This window comes from Sus scrofa, chromosome 10 (genome assembly GCF_000003025.6).
Source record: "Sus scrofa isolate TJ Tabasco breed Duroc chromosome 10, Sscrofa11.1, whole genome shotgun sequence".
Taxonomy (NCBI): domain Eukaryota; kingdom Metazoa; phylum Chordata; class Mammalia; order Artiodactyla; family Suidae; genus Sus; species Sus scrofa.
The window spans coordinates 48,903,906-48,922,877 of record NC_010452.4 but is presented as its reverse complement, the minus strand read 5'-3'; the positions used below and the strand labels follow the sequence as shown (position 1 = coordinate 48,922,877).

Below are 18,972 nucleotides of genomic sequence, written 5' to 3'. Positions count from 1 at the left end.
CACATAACCTCCCCCTCGTTTGAATAAATTAGAAAAATTGTTAGTCTCTTACACTTTGGTGTCCCGCAAAAAGTCCAAGATTTAAAGCAAGGTTTTTTTGGATTGACTGACGCCTGGTTCAGCTACTCCTGTACTTACTACTACTTGACCTTGAGAAAATCAGTTAATATGATTTTCAATTTCCTCATTCGTAAACACCCTACAGGGTTTTTGGAATACATGTTACATGCCTGGCAAATATCAGGCACGCAGTAAGGCATAGTCTTTACTACCTGAAGGCAATATAACAGCACACGACCTCAAAGTTAATAAGCCTCAGGAGCAAGAAATGAGACGGATCTCCAGGACCTCTCTGAAAGACACCACGGAGGGTCTGTCCCTTTGGCTGAGGCGGATGTGGTATTTGGCAGGAGCTCAAAGGACGACGCAACAGGAAGGCGGGATTTCCGCCGCAACGGCTCCAGCGTCTGCCGGACCAAGGAACCAAACAGGAACAAGTGGGAGGAACGACCTCAGCTGGAGGCAGGTGTCCCGAAGCGTAGCGGAGCGGGGACTACATTTCCCACAAGTCCGCGGGGGCAGGGCGAGGGGCGGGCGTCGGGGACCTTACCGGACAGGTCTTGCCCGGCAATGCTAAGGTAAATGCCGGCACTGCGACTCCAAGGGAAAAGTAACTTAGAGCCTGCGCCTAAATTTGGACTAGTCACCCTCTAACCCATCCCGAACTGACGGAAGCGACCTGGCAATTTTGGGATTTCCAGGCCGCAGGACTCCGCCCCCAGAACCCGTAGCAGTGCCCCCTCGGTGGGCCTGGGGGCGCATCCTACATGCCTGAGGACGCGGGGCGCTGTGCTAGAAAGGTGAAGGCCCAGGATACCCCTTTCTAGGGTTGACGATCCGTACTGGTCCCCCGTTCGCCCCTCCCCCACGCCCTGTCGCCCATTAGGTCTGCCAGAAGCTGTACTGTGCCCGGCTTCCTGGGGCTAGATATCGCGGGTGGTGCAGGGGAAGGTGCTCTCTCTCCCCCAGCCCAGTCTAATTAGCCGGCGATCTCCCGTCTCCTTTGGTTGTTGCGCAGACGTCCTTGCCTTGGGGGCGGCTAAAGCTGTCAAAGACTGAGAGCCAAGCACGGCTAAACACTCCATCCAGCATCCCTAATCCTTTCATATACCCTTTAGGGTGATATAAAGATTGTCACTGGAGAGGCTAAGTAGCTTACCCTGGGTGACAGAACTAAAATGGCAGAACTTAAGTTTCGTAACAAGCCTCTGCGGATCTAAAGCTCTTAAGTCCCATCAGCTTTCTCAAACCCTAACCTCAGGAGCAGGCGCTGAAGACCAAAGTCATTTTTTTTTTTTTTGCCCAGCGGTACCACGCGCGCTGCAACCCCGCGTCGGCTACTCTGGCGCGGACCCAGCAATCCATTCTGTTTTAAACATCGAGCCCTGGGCTCTCCGCGGATCCACCTGACTGCTTTTATTTCCCCCCTTCTCCGGCCCTCCTCTGGGGACCTACAGTTCGCGTCATCTCGGTGGCCGCGGGGACGGTGGGTGGAGTTTACTGCGCAGCGGCGGCTGCAGCGAGTGGGTCCGGGGAGGGTTTGGGGCGGGGCCGCAGGGAGGGCGCGGACAGACAGACCGACCTCGCCGGGATGGGGGGTGTGGCTGCTCCACCAGGGTCCTGCGGGTGGGAGAGTGGCTCCGCCACCACCAGTGGCCGGGGCTCCTCTGACTCCTGCTAGAGATGCTCTTTCTCTCGGTGAGTTGTTTTTCTGTCTTGGAGGCCTGGCTCCCAGCCTTGGTCACGCCCCGGGGAGGAAGAAGGAGCCGGGCCTTATCGGACGGTGTGGCCTGGATGGGGCAGGGCCACGGGGAACTGACCAGCTGCTCTCTGGGTCCTCCTCCCTGTGGGCATGTTGATCCGCGGCTGCGCTCCTTGTTCCAGTTTCATGCAGGCTCCTGGGAAAGCTGGTGCTGCTGCTGCTGCCTGATTCCAGCCGACAGACCTTGGGACCGGGGCCGGCGCTGGCGGCTGGAGATGGCGGACACGAGATCCGTGCATGAGACCAGATTTGAAGCGGCTGTGAAGGTGATCCAGAGTTTGCCGAAAAATGGTACGTACACTGGGGCCCCGTCGTAGAGCCTCCTGCAGAGGCCTGAGGCCCCAATTTCTGAATCTCACCTCCTTTAACCTTTCTGCCTTTTGTCTCGCTAATTTAGCCTACTTTCTTTACTACGTTGAAAAGGAATGTAATTATAGGGGAGGTATCCGATGTGAATCAAATGCCTGCTCATCTTTCTAGCCAGAGACAAATATATTATCCAGATTTTAAGTAGTTTATATTGTTGTTGAAAAGGAAAATCTTGTCCTGTGGATTTGGGTATGTTTAAAAAATCTGGGGCGGGGAATGCCTGGTGCCTTATATTCATAAAGTCTACTTTCAAGCCTTTTGAAAACTTTTGATGTGAAAGGGGAGAAAGGAAAAAAAAAAAAACCCCAATATTTATTTGTAAAACGGTTTCTCTTATGTTAAAAATACACTTACTACTTTTTAAAAAAACTGTTCCTTGCACTAGTATTCTCTCTTTTTTATATTCATGTTGGACCTTTGCAACTTGGGTGAAAAGTCATTGGATGTTTCATAGCTGATCTGTCAGTTCTCTGGCTTCTGTCAAGATCTTTGTCTTTATCGTTGGTTTTCAGCAGTTTGATTATGATCTGTCTTAGTATGGTTTTCTTCATGTTTTTCTTGTTTGGGGCTTTGCAGAGCTTTTTGAATTTGTAATTTTATGTCTTTGACTAATGTTGGGAAGTTTAAGGCCATTATTCAAATATATTTTTGTGGAGAGGCTTGGAGAGAGGGACTTTCACTTTTCACTTCACATTTTTCTGCATTATATGAATTATTTTCCCCAGTAAACTTGTATTTTTAAATGATGCTTTTAAGTGCTATCATTGTACCAGAGTGTAAAACGAGCTGAATACAACACTAAAATATTACTATATGAACGCGACTAGCATCCATGAGGATGTGGGTTCGATCTCTGGCAACTCTCAATGGGTTAAGGATCTGGCATTGCTGTGAGCTGTGGTGTAGGTCGAAGACTCGCTGGGATCTAGTGTGGCTGTGGCATAGGCTGGCGGCTACAGCTCTGATTAGACCCCTAGTCTGGGAACTTCCATATGCCGAAGGTGCGGCCCTAAAAAGCAAAAACAAAAACACACCCCAATAATAATAATAAAATAAAATATTACTATAGAATGTAACATATTCTCTATTTCCATTATCATTTGACTAAGTAATGAATGTTCACTACCATTAACAAAAATCACTAAGTGCAGATACAAAAGGTTTTGAACACAAATATATACAAATAGCTTTCCTTTTGTAATCTCAAACATCGAATTGGAGGATGACATTTGAGAGATTGAAAGAGAAGAGCGAATGAACAAAATGTGAAGAAACAATATAGGAATTTATTTAGGTATTGATTTTTTTAATGTCCAGTTAAGAGAGTTCATAGGAAGACTTGATTCTAAGAGTTTTGTTTAAATTGTACCTTTATTCTTATTTCTAAACCACATGTTTTTATATTTTTTGAAAATTGATAAAGCTAAACTTGATGTCTCTTATTCACATTATATACCACTTAATAGGAAACCCATGTAAGCATAAATACAATTTGTGTTTATGTAACATTTAAGAAGATATTGCAGGAGTTCCCATCTTGGTGCAGTGGAAACAGATCAAACTAGGAATCATGAGGTTACGGGTTTGATCCCTGGCCTCGCTCAGGGGGTTAAGGATCCGGCATTGCCATGAGCTGTGGTGTAGGCTGCAGATGTGGCTCAGATCTGGCATTGCTGTGGCTATAGGGTAGGCCGGCAGCAACAGCTCCAATGGACCCCTAGCCTGGGCACCTCCATATGCTGTGACTGCAGCTCTAAAAAGACTAAATAAATAAATAAATAAATAAATTTTTTGGGAGTTCCCGTCGTGGCGCAGTGGTTAACGAATCCGACTAGGAACCATAAGGTTGTGGGTTTGATCCCTGGCCTTGCTCAGTGGGTTAAGGATCTGGCGTTGCCGTGAGCTGTGGTGTAGGTTGCAGACTCGGCTCGGATCCCGCGTTGCTATGGCTCTGGCGTAGGCTGGCAGCTACAGCTCCGATTAGACCCCTAGCCTGGGAACCTTCATATGCCGCGGAAGTGGCCCAAAGTGATAGCAAAAAGACAAATAAATAAATAAATAAATAAATTTTTAAAAATTAAAAAAAAAAGATATTGCAAAGTTATGACACTCCACCAAAGGGCAGCTGTTTTGGGCAGTATTCAGTACTATACTGTTATCCCCTGAAACTAAATTGATATTAATTGAAGCAGAAGTGTTGTAATAAATCATTAAATTTTTTTATAATAAAACTTTTAAGTTGCATCATCTCATCCTGGATTATTTTACAAAGATTAAGATCTTATAATCTTTTGTTGCTTTTTGCTTAATCTTTATTTATGGCGTAATGTTATAGTGAATCATGTAGCATCTGTCTTTGCTATGCTCTTGGCCTTTAGAAATTTATTTTCCTATATAATATTTTAAACACACATAAATTAAATATATGATGTGTGAGCACCTTGAGGACAGAGATTATACTTTATCTGTGTCTTTACACATAGAAGACATTCAATATATGTTATTAGTTTTTGCAGTAACCTAATGTATATATTATTCACCTTAACCAATAAACTTTTAATTCTTCATTGATTGACTTACTGAAGATATTATGAGATGAAGCTTTTGATGTTTCAAATTTAGATTTGTGTTATTTAGGAGTTCCTGTCATGGTGCAGTGGTTAATGAATCTGACTAGGAACCATGAGGTTGCAGGTTCGATCCCTGTCCTCACTCAGTGGGTTAAGGATCTGATGTTGCCGAGAGCTGTGGTGTAGGTTGCAGATGCGGTTTGGATCCTGCGTTGCTGTGGCTCTGGTGTAGGCCGGTGGCTTTAGCTCCGATTAAACCTCCTAGCCTGGGAACCTCCATATGCCGCGAGTGCGGCCCTAGAAAAGACTAAAGACAAAAAATAAATAAATAGATTTGTGTTATTTAAATGGGTTACCATTTTTAACTATGGTTTCTCCATTTCCCACCCATCTGCTACATAAAGAGGGACTATATCATTGACACATGGTATCTAATGGATACTCCTAAATGACCATATATTGTACAGATAATTGTTACTGTGATTTTGGAATTAATTATGCACCCTGTACAAACGTGTAACACCAATTCTAAGCTTTTCTGCGTTGTAAACTTTTGCACTGTTTATAAACTATTACTTTTGGTTACTACATGTTTTCAGTGTATTATGCAATTATGAAGTTTTGAAAGTATCATTTTATACTTTTAATATTTATTTTTGTAATAAATTTTGGAATAAAAGTAATACACACTAAATGGAAATGTTAAAAAAACGCAAATAAGAAAAAAAAAATAATCTGCATACATATGATCTAGGGATATCCTCTTTTACCATTTTGATGTTTCCTTCTTCTCCACTTTTAATGTATATAAATACTTATTTTGAAAAAATGTCCTGTGGATTGTGCTGAATATGGTGTTGTTTTTTGTTGTTGTTTGTTTTAATGCCAACATCTGCAGCATATGGAAATTCCCTGGCCAGGGTTTGAATCCCTGGCCTCGCTCAGTGGGTTAAGGATCTGGCGTTGCCGTGAGCTGAGTTGTAGGTCACAGACGTGGCTTGGATCCCGCATTGCTGTGGCTCCGGTGTAGGCTGGAGGCTATAGCTCTGATTGGACCCGTAACCTGGGAGCCTCCATGTGCCACGAGAGCGGCCCAAGAAATGGCAAAAAGATGAAAAAAAAAAAAAAATCACTGTTGGTATAACTAAGCTAATTTATAGCATTAAATCATCAGTTTTATCCTCCAAATGATTTTACTTAATTTATGTTTCCAATAGGTTCATTCCAGCCAACAAATGAAATGATGCTCAAGTTCTATAGCTTCTATAAGCAGGCAACTGAAGGACCCTGTAAACTATCAAGGCCTGGCTTCTGGGATCCTATCGGAAGATATAAATGGTAATTTTAGGTGGAGAACTAGGAAAAGAATTTTTACTTTAATGACATAGTTATCCTATGACTCTTATTTATGTAGTTATGTATTATTCTGTGCATAAAGTATTCTAGATACTGGATACGTTTTATCCTCCATGTACACAATTTCACACAAGGGAAGAGAGGAAAACAATAAAACCAAAAAGAGTAGATGTGTCCAAGATTAAAAAACATTTTCAGTCATTCTTTTCTTTTATGGAGTTTTTTTCTTTTTATTTAGCCAAGCATAACTACCCAAACTAAAAACTTTATTTACCCAAACTAATTTAAGAAGTAAACAAACTCCCCTGCCTCTTTTACCTGCCAAGAAAAAGAATGACTTTGGCTTGTCATGTGACATTGTTTGCTTTGAGCCTTTGAGGTAATAAATAACTAGGAACATGACTCAGTTTCTGCCAAACTTTTTATCTGAGCTGCCACTCCTGTCCCACTGTTCTTGAATGGAAATTTGATTTTTGGAGTTCCCGTGGTAGCTCAGTGGTTAATGAATCCTACCAATATCTATAATGACGGGGATTCAATCCCTGGCCTTGCCTAGTGGGTTAAGGATCCCTCATTGCCGTGAGCTGTGGTGTAGGTTTCAGACACTGCTGGGTCCAGTGTTGCTGTGGCTGTGGTGTAGGCCGGCAGCTACAGCTCTGATTAGACTCCTAGCCTGGGAACCTCCATATGCCGTGGGTATGGCCCTAAAAACATAAAAGAAAAAAAAAAGAAAGAAAGAAATTTAATTTTTTTTTTTTTTGGTCTTTTTAGGGCCGTACTAACAGCATATGGAGCTTCCCAGGCTAGGGGTCAAGTCAGAGCTACAGCTGCTGGCCTACACCACAGCCACAGCAACACGGGATCCAAGCTGCGTCTGCGATCCACACCACAGCTCACAGCAATGCCGGATTCTTAACCCACTGAGCAAGGCCAGGGATTGAACCCATGTCCTCATGGATACCGATAGGGTTTGTTAACCGCTGAGCCATGACAGGAACTCCGAGGATTTCTCAATTGTGTACTTTCCTCTTAAGTTCTTAATAGTCATAAAATAACAGGTTAAATGTAATAGCAATGTGTTATTTAATCTATTTGAAAAAATCTTATTTACTTAATGATTTTCTTCAGCATTGACCTTTGTTCGAGTTAAACTGGTTCTGGAAAATATCTATGAAAAGAGATGTTCATTATAGGCAAAAAATTTTTTTTCCTATTTTTAAAATTAAATTTAATTTTTTAATAGGCAAAAATTTCAAGGGACCTAAGGCTTTAAAAATATTTCTATTTCTGCATTTTCATTTTTTTAGAAGACAGAAACCTTTTGTATTTTCCAAGTGTTTAAGTTAGACTCTTATTTATACTAACCAAAACTTCTGTTCATTTGAACCATGACTGTGACAGTTCATGTAGAATTTTCTAAAACATTCATTTTTGTCATATTTCTTTATAATGATATAGAGACTTTTAAAGAGTTCTTAGCATATAATTATGAAGAGTCTATAGTCTCTGCGGTCTGTAGTCTATGTAATATAGTCTCTATAATCTATGGTCTCTAGATAGGTTTTATACTTATTTTCCCATAGGCAAAATTAAAGCCCATAGGCGTATTAAAGTTAGTACATTTTTCTACCCAATAATGTGTTGGACTTTTTTTTTTTAGGTTTTTATTTTTTCTATTATAGTTGATTTACATTGTTCTGTCAATTTCTGCTGTACAAAGTGACCCAAGGTTTTATACATATTAGTTTTAGGTATGATTTAATTTGCCATTTTATTCACTGTGATATTTTTCCTCAAGGCAGTTCATTTAAAGATCTTTTGGAAACATTAATACAGCTTAATGTAAAGCCTGTTTTAATTAATGACCCTGTAGCATTAAGTATAAATTGTATTCTGAGTAATTTAAACCAGGTGTGTTTTGTTGTTATCTGGAAATTTTCATTTCTAGGGATGCTTGGAATTCACTGGGTGAAATGACCAAAGAGGAAGCCATGATTGCATATGTTGAAGAAATGAAGAAGGTAGGGAAAATAATTAGCAAAGAAAATAAAAATTTTCAGAACAGCTTTATTTAATTTTGTTATCAGGCAAATGAGCTGCTTTGTTTTAAGGAACAAGGAGATTGTAACATGTTAGAATATAGAATATAGATAAATATTGAGTTTATTAGGCTTTATCTTTCTCATCAAAGTTTATCTTAAGGTAGATATTTTTTCCTTAAGTTATATCACATTGTGGTGACATGATACTTCGGTTTATATTTTTTTTGTCTTCCCTTTCTCTATAGGTGACTTCTGCAGAAAGTATATTAGTAGAACTTTTTTTTTTTTTTTTTTTGCTTTTTAGGGCTGCACCTGTGGCATATCGAGGTTCCCAGGCTAGGGGTCAAATCCAAGCTGCCGGCCCCAGTCAATGCCACAGCTCACAGGAACACCAGATCCTTAGCCTACTGAACAAGGCCAGGGATCAATTCCACATCCTTATGGATACTAGTCAGGAAACTGAGACACAATGGAAACTCCCAATAGGAATCTTTTAAAATGTTGAGGTCCCTTAGGAGTCTGGGAAGTACTTGAGCTGTCTCAAAAACATTTCTGCTTTGAAACTTTTCATCTATGAGAAATGGGTAACAAGGCTGCCCAACATTGTTCTCATACAAGTGTTGCCTCATAAATTGAGATGTTCCTGTGCTAGGGCTTCTGCAAGCATTTTTCTGTGAATGCAAAGATCCTTCAGAAGCAGAATAAGGATGCTTTTAGTTTCTCTTGTAACTACTAACGAGGGCATTCTTTATAAACTAGCACTTCTGTTAAAAGAATTGTTTAGAGGAGCAAATTGATGAAGAAATCATGGATTTTTAAAGATGATCTTAGTGCCTTTGTATAAAGGACGATATGTATGTTGGTGAAGGATCAGAAGTTATGAAATCTAGATCTGTTTGATAATCCTTTTTTTTTTTTTTTTTTTTTTTCCCGTGGCAAATGGAAGTTCCCCTGGCTAGGGATTGAAGCCAATTTACACTGCAACTGCAGCAACTCAGTATACTTTAACCCACTGTCAGCAACCTGAGCCACTGTGTCACAGCAGGAACTCCTTTTTTGCTTTTTGTTTTTTTTTTTTTCTTTTTTTCTCTTTTTTTTGTATTTTTGCCTTTTCTAGGGCTGCTCCCATGGCACATGGAAGTTCCCAGGCTAGGGGTCGAATCAAAGCTGTGGCTACCAGCCTAGGCCAGAGCCACAGCAACGTGGGGTCTGAACCGTGTCTGCGACCTACACTCAGCTCACGGTAACGCCAGATCCTTAACCCACTGAGCAAGGCCAGGGATCGAACCTGCAACCTCATGGTTCCTAGTTGGATTTGTTAACCACTGAGCCATGATGGGAACTCTGCTTTTTGTTTTACGATAATCTTAAATAAATTGTCTTTCAACAAAAAGAAAACCTGTAAAAAAGGGTAGTTTTTTGCCAGATGCTTTAACAATATTAACCTCTATAGTAATTTTTATTTGGTAGATTCAGACTAATTTATTTTGTTTTAATCTCTTCTACACAGGTCAAAGTTGTGCCCTTTGTTACATTTTCACAATTTTTGTTTAGTGGACTTTGTTTGGAATAGAGGGCAGAGCTTAATTCTTTCGGCTGTTTTTGCTGTATCAGTAGCAAAACAAAGGAGCCTTTCAAAAACAGAGAAAGATGTAAAACTTTGTTTTGATAACATTCTTTTTTTTTTTACCTTCAATATTGTTATAATCTTTCCCTATTTCCTGCATTTTAACTCTTTAGTGGTAATTACTTTTAATTATATTTTGTGGAGTGATTCAGAAAAAAATATATATCCATATTTTAGAGTATATATACATACATATATATCTTCTATTATTTTAAAAAGAAAGAAAACTAATAATGATGTCATATTAAACTTACTGTGTGGCAAGTAGCTTTTTGCCTGTGGAAAAATTTATGGGAAGTTTCCACTGTGACTCAGCAGGTTAAGGACCCTATGTTGTCTCCATGAGGATGCGGGATTGATCCCTGGCCTTGCTCAGAGGGTTAAGGATCTGGCCTACTGCAGGCTGTGGCGTAGGTCACAGATGTGGCTTGGATCTGGTGTTGCTGTGGCCGTGGCATAGGCTGGCAGCTGCAGCTCCCATTCAACCCCTAGTCTGGGAACTTGCATATGCTGCAGGTGTGGCCATAAAAGAAAGAAATATTATAGGTATTTTTCCACTCAGCACATACAGAGCTAAACATAGTATTTTTAATATCTGCAAAGTTGTCCATATATAGAAATACTTCACTTTATTTCGTCAGTCACCAGTTGATGGCTATTTATTTGAATGTTTTTCATTTAATTTACCTTGTTGTTTAAACATGATGATTCTAAATTGGCCCCTAGTTATGAAGGTTTCTGAGAGTGGTTACCACTTCCTAGTTAAGTATCCCCCCTTCTTTTTTTCTTTTTAGGGCTACACCCTTGGCATATGGAGGTTCCCAGGCTAGGGGTTGAATTGGAGCTGTAGCTGCTGGCCTACGCCAAAGCCACAGCAATGTGGGATCCAAGCTGTGTCTGCAGTTTACACCACAGCTCATGGCAATGCTGGATCCGTAACCCATTGAGTGAGGCCAGGGATTGAACCTGCATCCTCATGGATGCTAATGGGTTCATTAACCACTGAGCCACAACAGGAACTCCCCCCTTTCTTTTTTGGCCACACCTGCAACATGAAAGTTCCTGGGCCAGGGATCAAACCCACACCACAGCAGTGACCCAAGCCACTGTAGTGACAATGCCGGGTCCTTAACCCTGCACCACAAGAGAACTCCCTTCAATACCTTTTTGAAAACATTACCTTGGTGTTAAGAACAGACACAAATTTTCCTCTAAGCCCACAGTATTCTGTTTTATTTAACATTAGTACTTTTAAGTGTTTAATGCATCATCTATAGACTATTGTGTAAAATTTTACACAAAGCTTATGTAAAATAGTTTTCAAAATGAAAACACTTTAAAACCTTTAATACATTTGAAATTCTTACAGGAGAGTATATACGTTAAGTATATAATTGACTTTGAAGAGTCTATAAAAGAACTTCAGATCTCAGTTATCAATAAATAAATTATAAATATTATATTATTTGGTGCTAGCAAGGATTACATTAGTAGCTTGTTTTCACAAGTTTTGTTTCTTTTGATTACAGATTCTTGAAACTATGCCGATGACTGAAAAAGTTGAAGAATTGCTACATGTCATTGGTCCATTTTATGAAATTGTAGAGGACAAAAAGAGTGGCAGAAATTCTGATTTAACTTCAGGTTGGACTCTTTTACTTAGTTTTAAATTCAGCAACAGATACATTACTCACGCATTAATATTTATATGTCAAATTTTTTTTTTTTTACTTTCACATGCTAGTCCGGCTGGAGAAAATCTCTAAATGCTTAGAAGGTAGGAATGATGAAATCTATGGAAAACTTTTGTTTAAAATTTATATGCCGAAAGAATTCTGCACAAATTTATATAACTTATGGTCACGTCACTCAGGAGTTTTCTTCCCAAACAATGCATTGCATAAAGTTCCAAAATACTATAAACTCTAATTTTAACACATAGGTTATTAAAACATGACAGGTGGTTCACTTGTATACAAAATTGTAACAGAATTCATTGTTTTAATTTTATGATTAATATTTTCTATTTTGCTTTGTGAATTATATTACTACTGTAGCTGAAATGACTATTTAATTTTTTTAATGGCCTCACCTGCGGTATATGGAACTTCCTGGGCCAGGTTTTGTATCCGAGCTGCATCTGTGACCTACACTGCCGATGTGGCAATGAAGGATTCTTAACCCACTGCTCCTTCCTAGATAATTTTAAGTGAATATTTTTATAGTGTGGTTTAGCTCTAGTGTAGCTAGCTGACTCAGCTAGTTTAGTTTTTTTTTTTTTTTTTAGAATTCTTTTTTCATGTTCTCAGTGAAGAATTGGAAAGCTTATCTTTTACTTACTAGCAGAAGCTAAATAATCGGTAAAACTGCTGGTATTAACTATGAGCATTTGCTCTGTTTTATTTTATTTACAAAATTTATTTTTTTTTAAATTATTTATTTATTTTTGGCCATGCCTGTGGCATGGAGAAATTCCTGGGCCAGAGATCGAACCTGAGCTATAGCAGTGACCTGAGCCATAGCAGTGACAATGCTGAGTCCTTAATCGCTGCCACAGGGAATCTCCAAACATTTGCTCTTTATTTTTTTATTTTTGCTTTTTAGGGCCGCATCCACAGCATATGAAAATTCCCAGGCTAGGAATCAAATTGAAGAGGATCCACAATGGGAACTCCCAAACATTTGCTCTTTAAATTATCTTAGGCGTTCCCATTGTGACTCAGTGGTATCGAACCCAACTAGTATCCCTGAGGTCTCCCACAGTGGGTTAAAGGATCCGGTGTTGCTTTGAGCTTTGGTGTAGATCACAGACGTGGCTGGGATTTGGTGTTGCTGTGGCTGTGGTGTAGGCTGGCAGCTGCAGCTCCCAGGCAAGGGATTGAATCTGAGCTACAGCTGCTGGCCTACACCATAGCCACAGCAACTTGGGATCTGAGCCACGTCTGTGACCTACGCCATAGCTCATGGCAAGGCTGGATCCCTAACCCACTGAGTGAGGCCTGCACCCTCATGATATTAGGTTCATTTCTGCTGTGCCACAACAGGAAAACTCCCTTAATAATAATAATAATAGTTATTATTATTTTGTCTTTTTAGGGCCACACCTGTGGCATATGAAGGTTCCCAGGCCAGGGGTCTAATCAGAGCTGTAGCTGCGGCCACACCACAGCCACAGCAATGTGAGATCCGAGCTGCATCTTCCCTACATCACAGCTCACGCAGCACCAGATCCTTAACCCACTGAGTTAGGCCGGGGATCAAACCTGCATCCTCATGGAGGCTAGTCAAATTTGTTTTCACACCATGATGGGAAGTCCATTATTATTTTTTTTAATGGCCTCACTTGAGGCATGTGGAAGTTCCCAGGCCAGGGATTGAATCTGAGCTTATGCTGCAGTTGTGGCAGCACCTGATCCTTTAACCCACTGAGGAATAAACTCATGCCACCACAGGGACCTGAGCTGCTCAGATTGGATTCTGAACCCACCATGCCACAGCAGGAACTCTTTTTTTTTTTTTTTTTTTTTTTTTTTTTTTAATGAGAGCTGCCTTAGACTCTGTTGAGGGTATTACATAAGATATGTTATATGTAGTATATGACTTTTGCAAAATTAGAAAACTCTAGATTTCAAATCATATGCAGATCCAAGAGTTGTAATAGATGTAGCCCTATACCTATTTAACCTGTACCTCCCTAATAGAGTTTAGATTGTTTCCTCTTCTGATCTTCAAAAGAAGCTGCTGAAAGTAAGCATGTACAAATGTCATTTTTCATATGTGAAAGTACATCATATTAGAGGAATTCCTGTCATGGCGCAGCAGAAATGACTCTACCAGGAACCATGAGGTTGCGGGTTTGATCCCTGGCCTTGAGGGTTAAGGATCTGGCATTGCTGTGAGCTTTGGTGTAGGTTGCAGATGCAGCTCAGATCTGGCCTTGCTATGGCTGTGGTGTAGGCTGGCAGCTGTAGCTCTGACTAGACCCCTAGCCTGGGAACCTCCATATGCCACCGGTGCAGCCCTAAAAAGTGCGCACACACACACACACACACACACACACACAATAAAGCATATAAAAATGTAATTGCTGATCAAAGGTTATGTATGCGCTTTTGATGGGTGTTTGTAATTTTGTAAGATATTGCCAAATTACAAGACAGTTTGCAATCTTGAGTTGTGTCTGTTGTTATTGTGGGTTTGTTTGTTTGTTTTGCTTTTTAGGGCCACAGTGGCAGCATATGGAGGTTCCCAGGCTTGGGGAGCTGTAGTTGCTGGTCTACACCACAGCCACAGCCACACCAGATCTGAGCTGTGTCACCGACCTATACCACAGCTCACGGCAATACTGGATCCTTAACCCATTGAGTGAGGCCAGGGATCCAACCCACAACCTCATGGTTCTTAGTCTGATTTTTTTCCACTGCTGCACCACAATGGGAACTCCTGTTGCTATTGTTTTTAAGCAAAGAATCTTATTAAATATAGTCCTTTAGGCCCGGTAGAACAGATTGCATATGTCGCATGGGCTTTTTCAGAATATGTCTATGTAGTAAATTTTGAAATCAGGAAGTATGAGCTGTCCAACTTTGTTCTTTTTCAAGATTGTTCTTGGTCTGTTGTATTTCTGTATGAATTTTATTTGTTTGCTTCTTTCTTTCTTTCTTTTTTTTTGCTTTTTCAGGGCCACACTTGTGGCATGTAGGAGTTCCCAGGCTAGGGGTTGAATCAGAGCTACAGCTGCCGGCCGACGCCACAGCCACAGCAATTCAGGATCAGAGCCCTGTCTGAAACCTACACCACAGCTCATGGCAATGCCAGATCTTTAACCCACTGAGCGAGGCCAGAGATTGAACCCGCAACCTCATGGATCCTACTCAGGTTCGTTAATCACTAAGACGTGAAGGGAACTCCCCATATGAATTTTAGAATCAGCTTCTGAATTTTTAAAAAAATGGGAGTTCCTGTCATGGCTGTGTGTATAAAGAAGATTGTTCACCTCTAACTTTAACTTTTTGATCAATGTTACATTAAAAATGATCTACCAGGAGTTCTCTTGTGGTTCAGTGGGCTAAAAATCGGGTGTTGTCACTGCTATGCCTTGGGTCACTGCTGTGGTGCAGATTCCATCCTTGGTCTGGGAACTTCTGCATACCATGGGCATGACCAAAAAATATAAAAATAAAAAAATAAAATAAAAATAGTCTGTAGTTCCTGCTGTGGTTCAGTGGGTTAAGAATCTGACTGCAGCAGCTCAGGTCACTGTGGAGGCGCAGGTTCAATCCTGGCACAGTGGGTTAAAGGATCCAGCATTGCCACAGCTGTAGTGTAGGTCACAGCTGCAGTTCAGATTCAGTACCTGGCCTTGCAACTCACATGCCGTGAGTGCAGCCATAACGAACAATAAACAGACAAACTATCCTTTGCCTTATTCAGAAAGGATTTAAGCTAGCTTTATTTTTTTTTTTCTTGGTCTTTTTGTCTTTTGTTGTTGTTGTTGTTGTTGCTATTTCTTGGGCCGCTTCCGCGGCATATGGAGGTTCCCAGGCTAGGGGTCGAATCGAGCTGTAGCCACCGGCCTACGCCAGAGCCACAGCAACACGGGATCCGAGCCGCGTCTGCAACCTACACCACAGCTCATGGCAACGCCGATCGTTAACCCACTGAGCAAGGGCAGGGACCAACCCGCAACCTCATGGTTCCTAGTCGGATTCGTTAACCACTGCGCCACAACAGGAACTCCAAAGCTAGCTTTATTTTGTTGTGACCTGAGACCTAGAGGAATGTATGTAATGTATGCATATTTATAATCAAAGAAAATAATACTATTAATATATATCAAGACTAATTTTTTCCTTCAAGATTATTTTATTTGTGAATTACAGTATTGTCATTTACAACATTCTTGTATGTTATAGCATAAAAGGTTAAGTGGTCGTTTTGTGTTTTAGATCTTGGTAATGTTTTGACTTCTACTCCAAATGCCAAAACTGTTAATGGAAAAGCTGAAAGCAGTGATAGTGGAGCTGAATCTGAGGAAGAAGAGGCCCATGAAAAAGTGAAAGGAGAAGAACAAAATGATAATGGTAATCTTTGACTGATGGGCTAACCGTTTTTACATTAACCAGGATGAAACACTTTGGAGAGGTTTGGACTGCTTTGGCATCGTGTGTGATTAGTACACATGAAGGGCTGTGAGTTGTTGACCATGTAGTCGGGTTTGTTGTGGACCAGAAGGCTCTGTTAAGGAGTTCAGAGACGGTCAGCCTAATGCATCAGTGGTTAGATGTTACTTGAAGGCTAACAAGAATAGGCCACTCCTGGGAGTTCCCACTGTGGTGCAGCAGAAACGAATCCGACTAGTATCAGTGAGGATGCGGGCTTGATCCCTGGCCTCACTCACTGGGGTAAGGATCCAGCATTGCCATAAGCTGAGGTGTAGGTTGGAGGTTTGGCTTGGATCCTGAGTTGCTCTGGCTGTTGTGTAGGCCAATAACTGCAGCTCCAATTGGACCCCCAACCTGGGAACTTCCATATGCTCTGGGTTTGGCCCTAGGGAGAAAAAAAAAAAAAAAAAGAATAGGCCACTCCTCCAAATGTCAAGGCTGAAATGCTGCATTAGGAATGTATTCAGGAGGAGTTCCCATCGTGGCTCAGTGGTTAATGAATCCGACTAGGAACCATGAGGGTGCGGGTTCGATCCTGGCCTCGCTCAGTGGGTTAAGGATCTGACATTGCTGTGAGCTGTGATATAGTTCACAGACCTGTATTGGATCTGGCGTTGCTATGGCTGTGGTGTAGGCCAGTGGCTATAGCTCAGATTAGCCCCCTAACCTGGTAATCTCCATATGCTGTGGGGTATGTCATGGGTGTGGTCCTAAAAAAAATAAAAAAAGAAATGTATTCATTTAGCCTCCCAAAACATGGTCATATTTATGACCATGAGGGAGCACTGTGAACTGAAGTCTGGAAATTGCCATCAGCTTCTACATGGAGTAAAACATGAGCCACTTCAGCTGCTGACCCGCAGCACCCCCTGTGCGGAGCTCAGGGTGGAGACCAGGAGTGAGGCACTCTGTGTTCTGGGAACACTGGAAGAACAGGTCTTGAGATAGATATTTTTAGGAGAAGATTTCATGAGCCCAATTCTTGCATCTCCTCACAGCTAGAGAAAAGACTAAATCCTTCAGTGATGACTGATGTCTGTGACTAGTAGCAACCTTTATGAGGCCAGCAGCAAACTTGTATAAAATGTGTGCCTGGCTGCATGCACCTCCCCCTTGACCTTAATGACTTAAATCTTGATATTCCTAGGAACCACGAGGTTGCAGGTTCGATCCCTGGCCTTGTTCAGTGGGTTAAGGATCCGGCATTGCCGTCAGCTGTCGTATAGGTCGCAGAAGTGGCTCGGATCCCGCATTGCTGTGGTTCTGGTGTAGGCTGGCAGTCACAGCTCCAATTAGACCCCTAGCCTGGGAACCTCCATATGCTTTGGGAGCGGCCCTAGAAAAGGCAAAAAAAAAAAATCTTGTTATTCCCCTTTCCTCTTTGGGGCAGTATTTTAGTGATATATGACATGACTGCCTCCTGGGCTGTAGTTAGTGGACAAAACAAAAGATGTCACAGTCATCTGTGAGAACAGCCACTCCCCAGGATGGGCCAGTGAGCCCTGAGGGAACTCAGGGAAGAAACAAAGAACAGTGGCCCACAGCCGAGGTGCCTATCAAAGGAATGATTCCAGTAATCCCAGACCTTCACTTACTTCCTATAGAAACAGGTTTTCTGAAAGTCTCCTTATGTGTAAATCGAGTATCTGTAAATCTTCTGTTCCTCCTACCTTCCCGTGCAAAAGCTCATATATCCTAGCTTCCCCCCCTCGCCTCCTTGCCTCAGTTTCTTGGGGCCTAGCTGAGATGCTGCTTCCCAGACTTAAGTCCTAATTTCATCCCAAATAGAACTTAACTCTCAAAAAAAATATATATATATATATTTATATATTCATTTAAGGTATGTTTCTAGTATGAATATGCATATGACACCAAGGAGAAGAGACGGGTTAAACTCTCAATATCTTGTGAAGAATAGAATGGATTCCTGAGAATGGATCCAGGCAGAAATTCAGATGAATCAGGAACATTGAAATTATGGGGTACTGCACTAGGGGGCCTTGTGGGTAAGAGTCCATGATTCTTGAGGAGACTGTTTTAGAAAGGGGAGGCAGAAAGACACTAAAATACACCCTAGGGCTTAGTTTGGCTTTCACTTTCCAGAAAGACACTAAAATACCCCTAGAGCTTCGTTTGGCCTTCACTTCCCAGTAAAGTTTGACAAATGATGAATACCCTCTTTGCAGTCTCTTTTTATTGGTTCCATAGACCTATTTGTACAGCCAGGTCTCATGGAGCAATTGGCCTATGCCTGAGAGAGTGAAAAGACCTTGAGAAATTGTCTCTTAAAAGGGGTTCTAGAAGATTCCCCAGGAACTGAAGCAGTTTTTGAAACCAACACAGTTTGGGTGAGCTCTCAGCATGTAATTAACCCCTTTTCAAAGAGCACCCCATCTCTCTGGTCCAAGTAGGAAACCCTCTAAAAGGATTATGCTAGTTGGGAAAATGACTCCCTGATACTAGAACATAGTGTACTGAAGTGTTCCTACAGTGAATGTTTACGGATCTCTCCATTTTCACATAAAAGATAAAATGATGAAGAAATCTGCCAACCATGAGAATTTGGAAGTCGTTGTCCCTAATGGCTATGATGAAGACAGCTGTGTTCAAGGCTCACAGAGCGACATTCAGGCCAGTTCCTCCCTGAACGGCAGAGGCGCTGAGGAAGTAAAACCTGCAGATCAAAACTTGGAGCCAACTGGAAAAACTGCTGTCTGCCTCCCCCAAGGTACTGTCCCATCACAGTTGTATCTCCAGCTTCCTTCCTATATATAAAATATTCTTTTAATAATTCTAGGAATTTTGGAGCAGATTAGAATTTTAAAAAACCTCTCATTTAGTAACATCTTAGGGCTTATTAATATAAGGGTTTATAGATTTGAGAGACTGAATTAGGATCAGGACTCATATTTTTCTTGAGACTTTTTTATTGTGTTTTTATATAGCATTTTAAAGTCAAATCTTTGAAATTTTTACTTTTTTTTGTTTAACCGATGTTTCTTTTAATTCAGACCTCCAATTG

General features: G+C 41.3%; 1 protein-coding gene across 13 annotated transcripts in view; it reads left to right on the top strand.

The window, feature by feature from the left end:
* The window catches only part of ACBD5 (acyl-CoA binding domain containing 5), a 39,262-nt gene continuing 20,790 nt past the window's right edge, over positions 501–18,972 (top strand). For 4 of the 13 annotated variants that reach the window (XM_013980246.2, XM_005668137.3, XM_013980245.2 and 1 more), the window contains exons 1-8: positions 1,598–1,758; positions 1,945–2,113; positions 5,979–6,099; positions 8,066–8,138; positions 11,316–11,430; positions 11,531–11,563; positions 15,735–15,869; positions 18,478–18,678. In XM_013980246.2, coding sequence (XP_013835700.1) covers positions 1,744–1,758; positions 1,945–2,113; positions 5,979–6,099; positions 8,066–8,138; positions 11,316–11,430; positions 11,531–11,563; positions 15,735–15,869; positions 18,478–18,678 — 862 coding nt within the window. In that variant the 5' untranslated portion in view covers positions 1,598–1,743. Of the gene's footprint in view, positions 639–1,542; positions 1,759–1,944; positions 2,114–5,978; positions 6,100–8,065; positions 8,139–11,315; positions 11,431–11,530; positions 11,564–15,734; positions 15,870–18,477; positions 18,679–18,972 lie in introns of those variants that run through there. The other 9 variants (XM_013980249.2, XM_021064888.1, XM_021064885.1 and 6 more) reach the window with 9 other exon arrangements.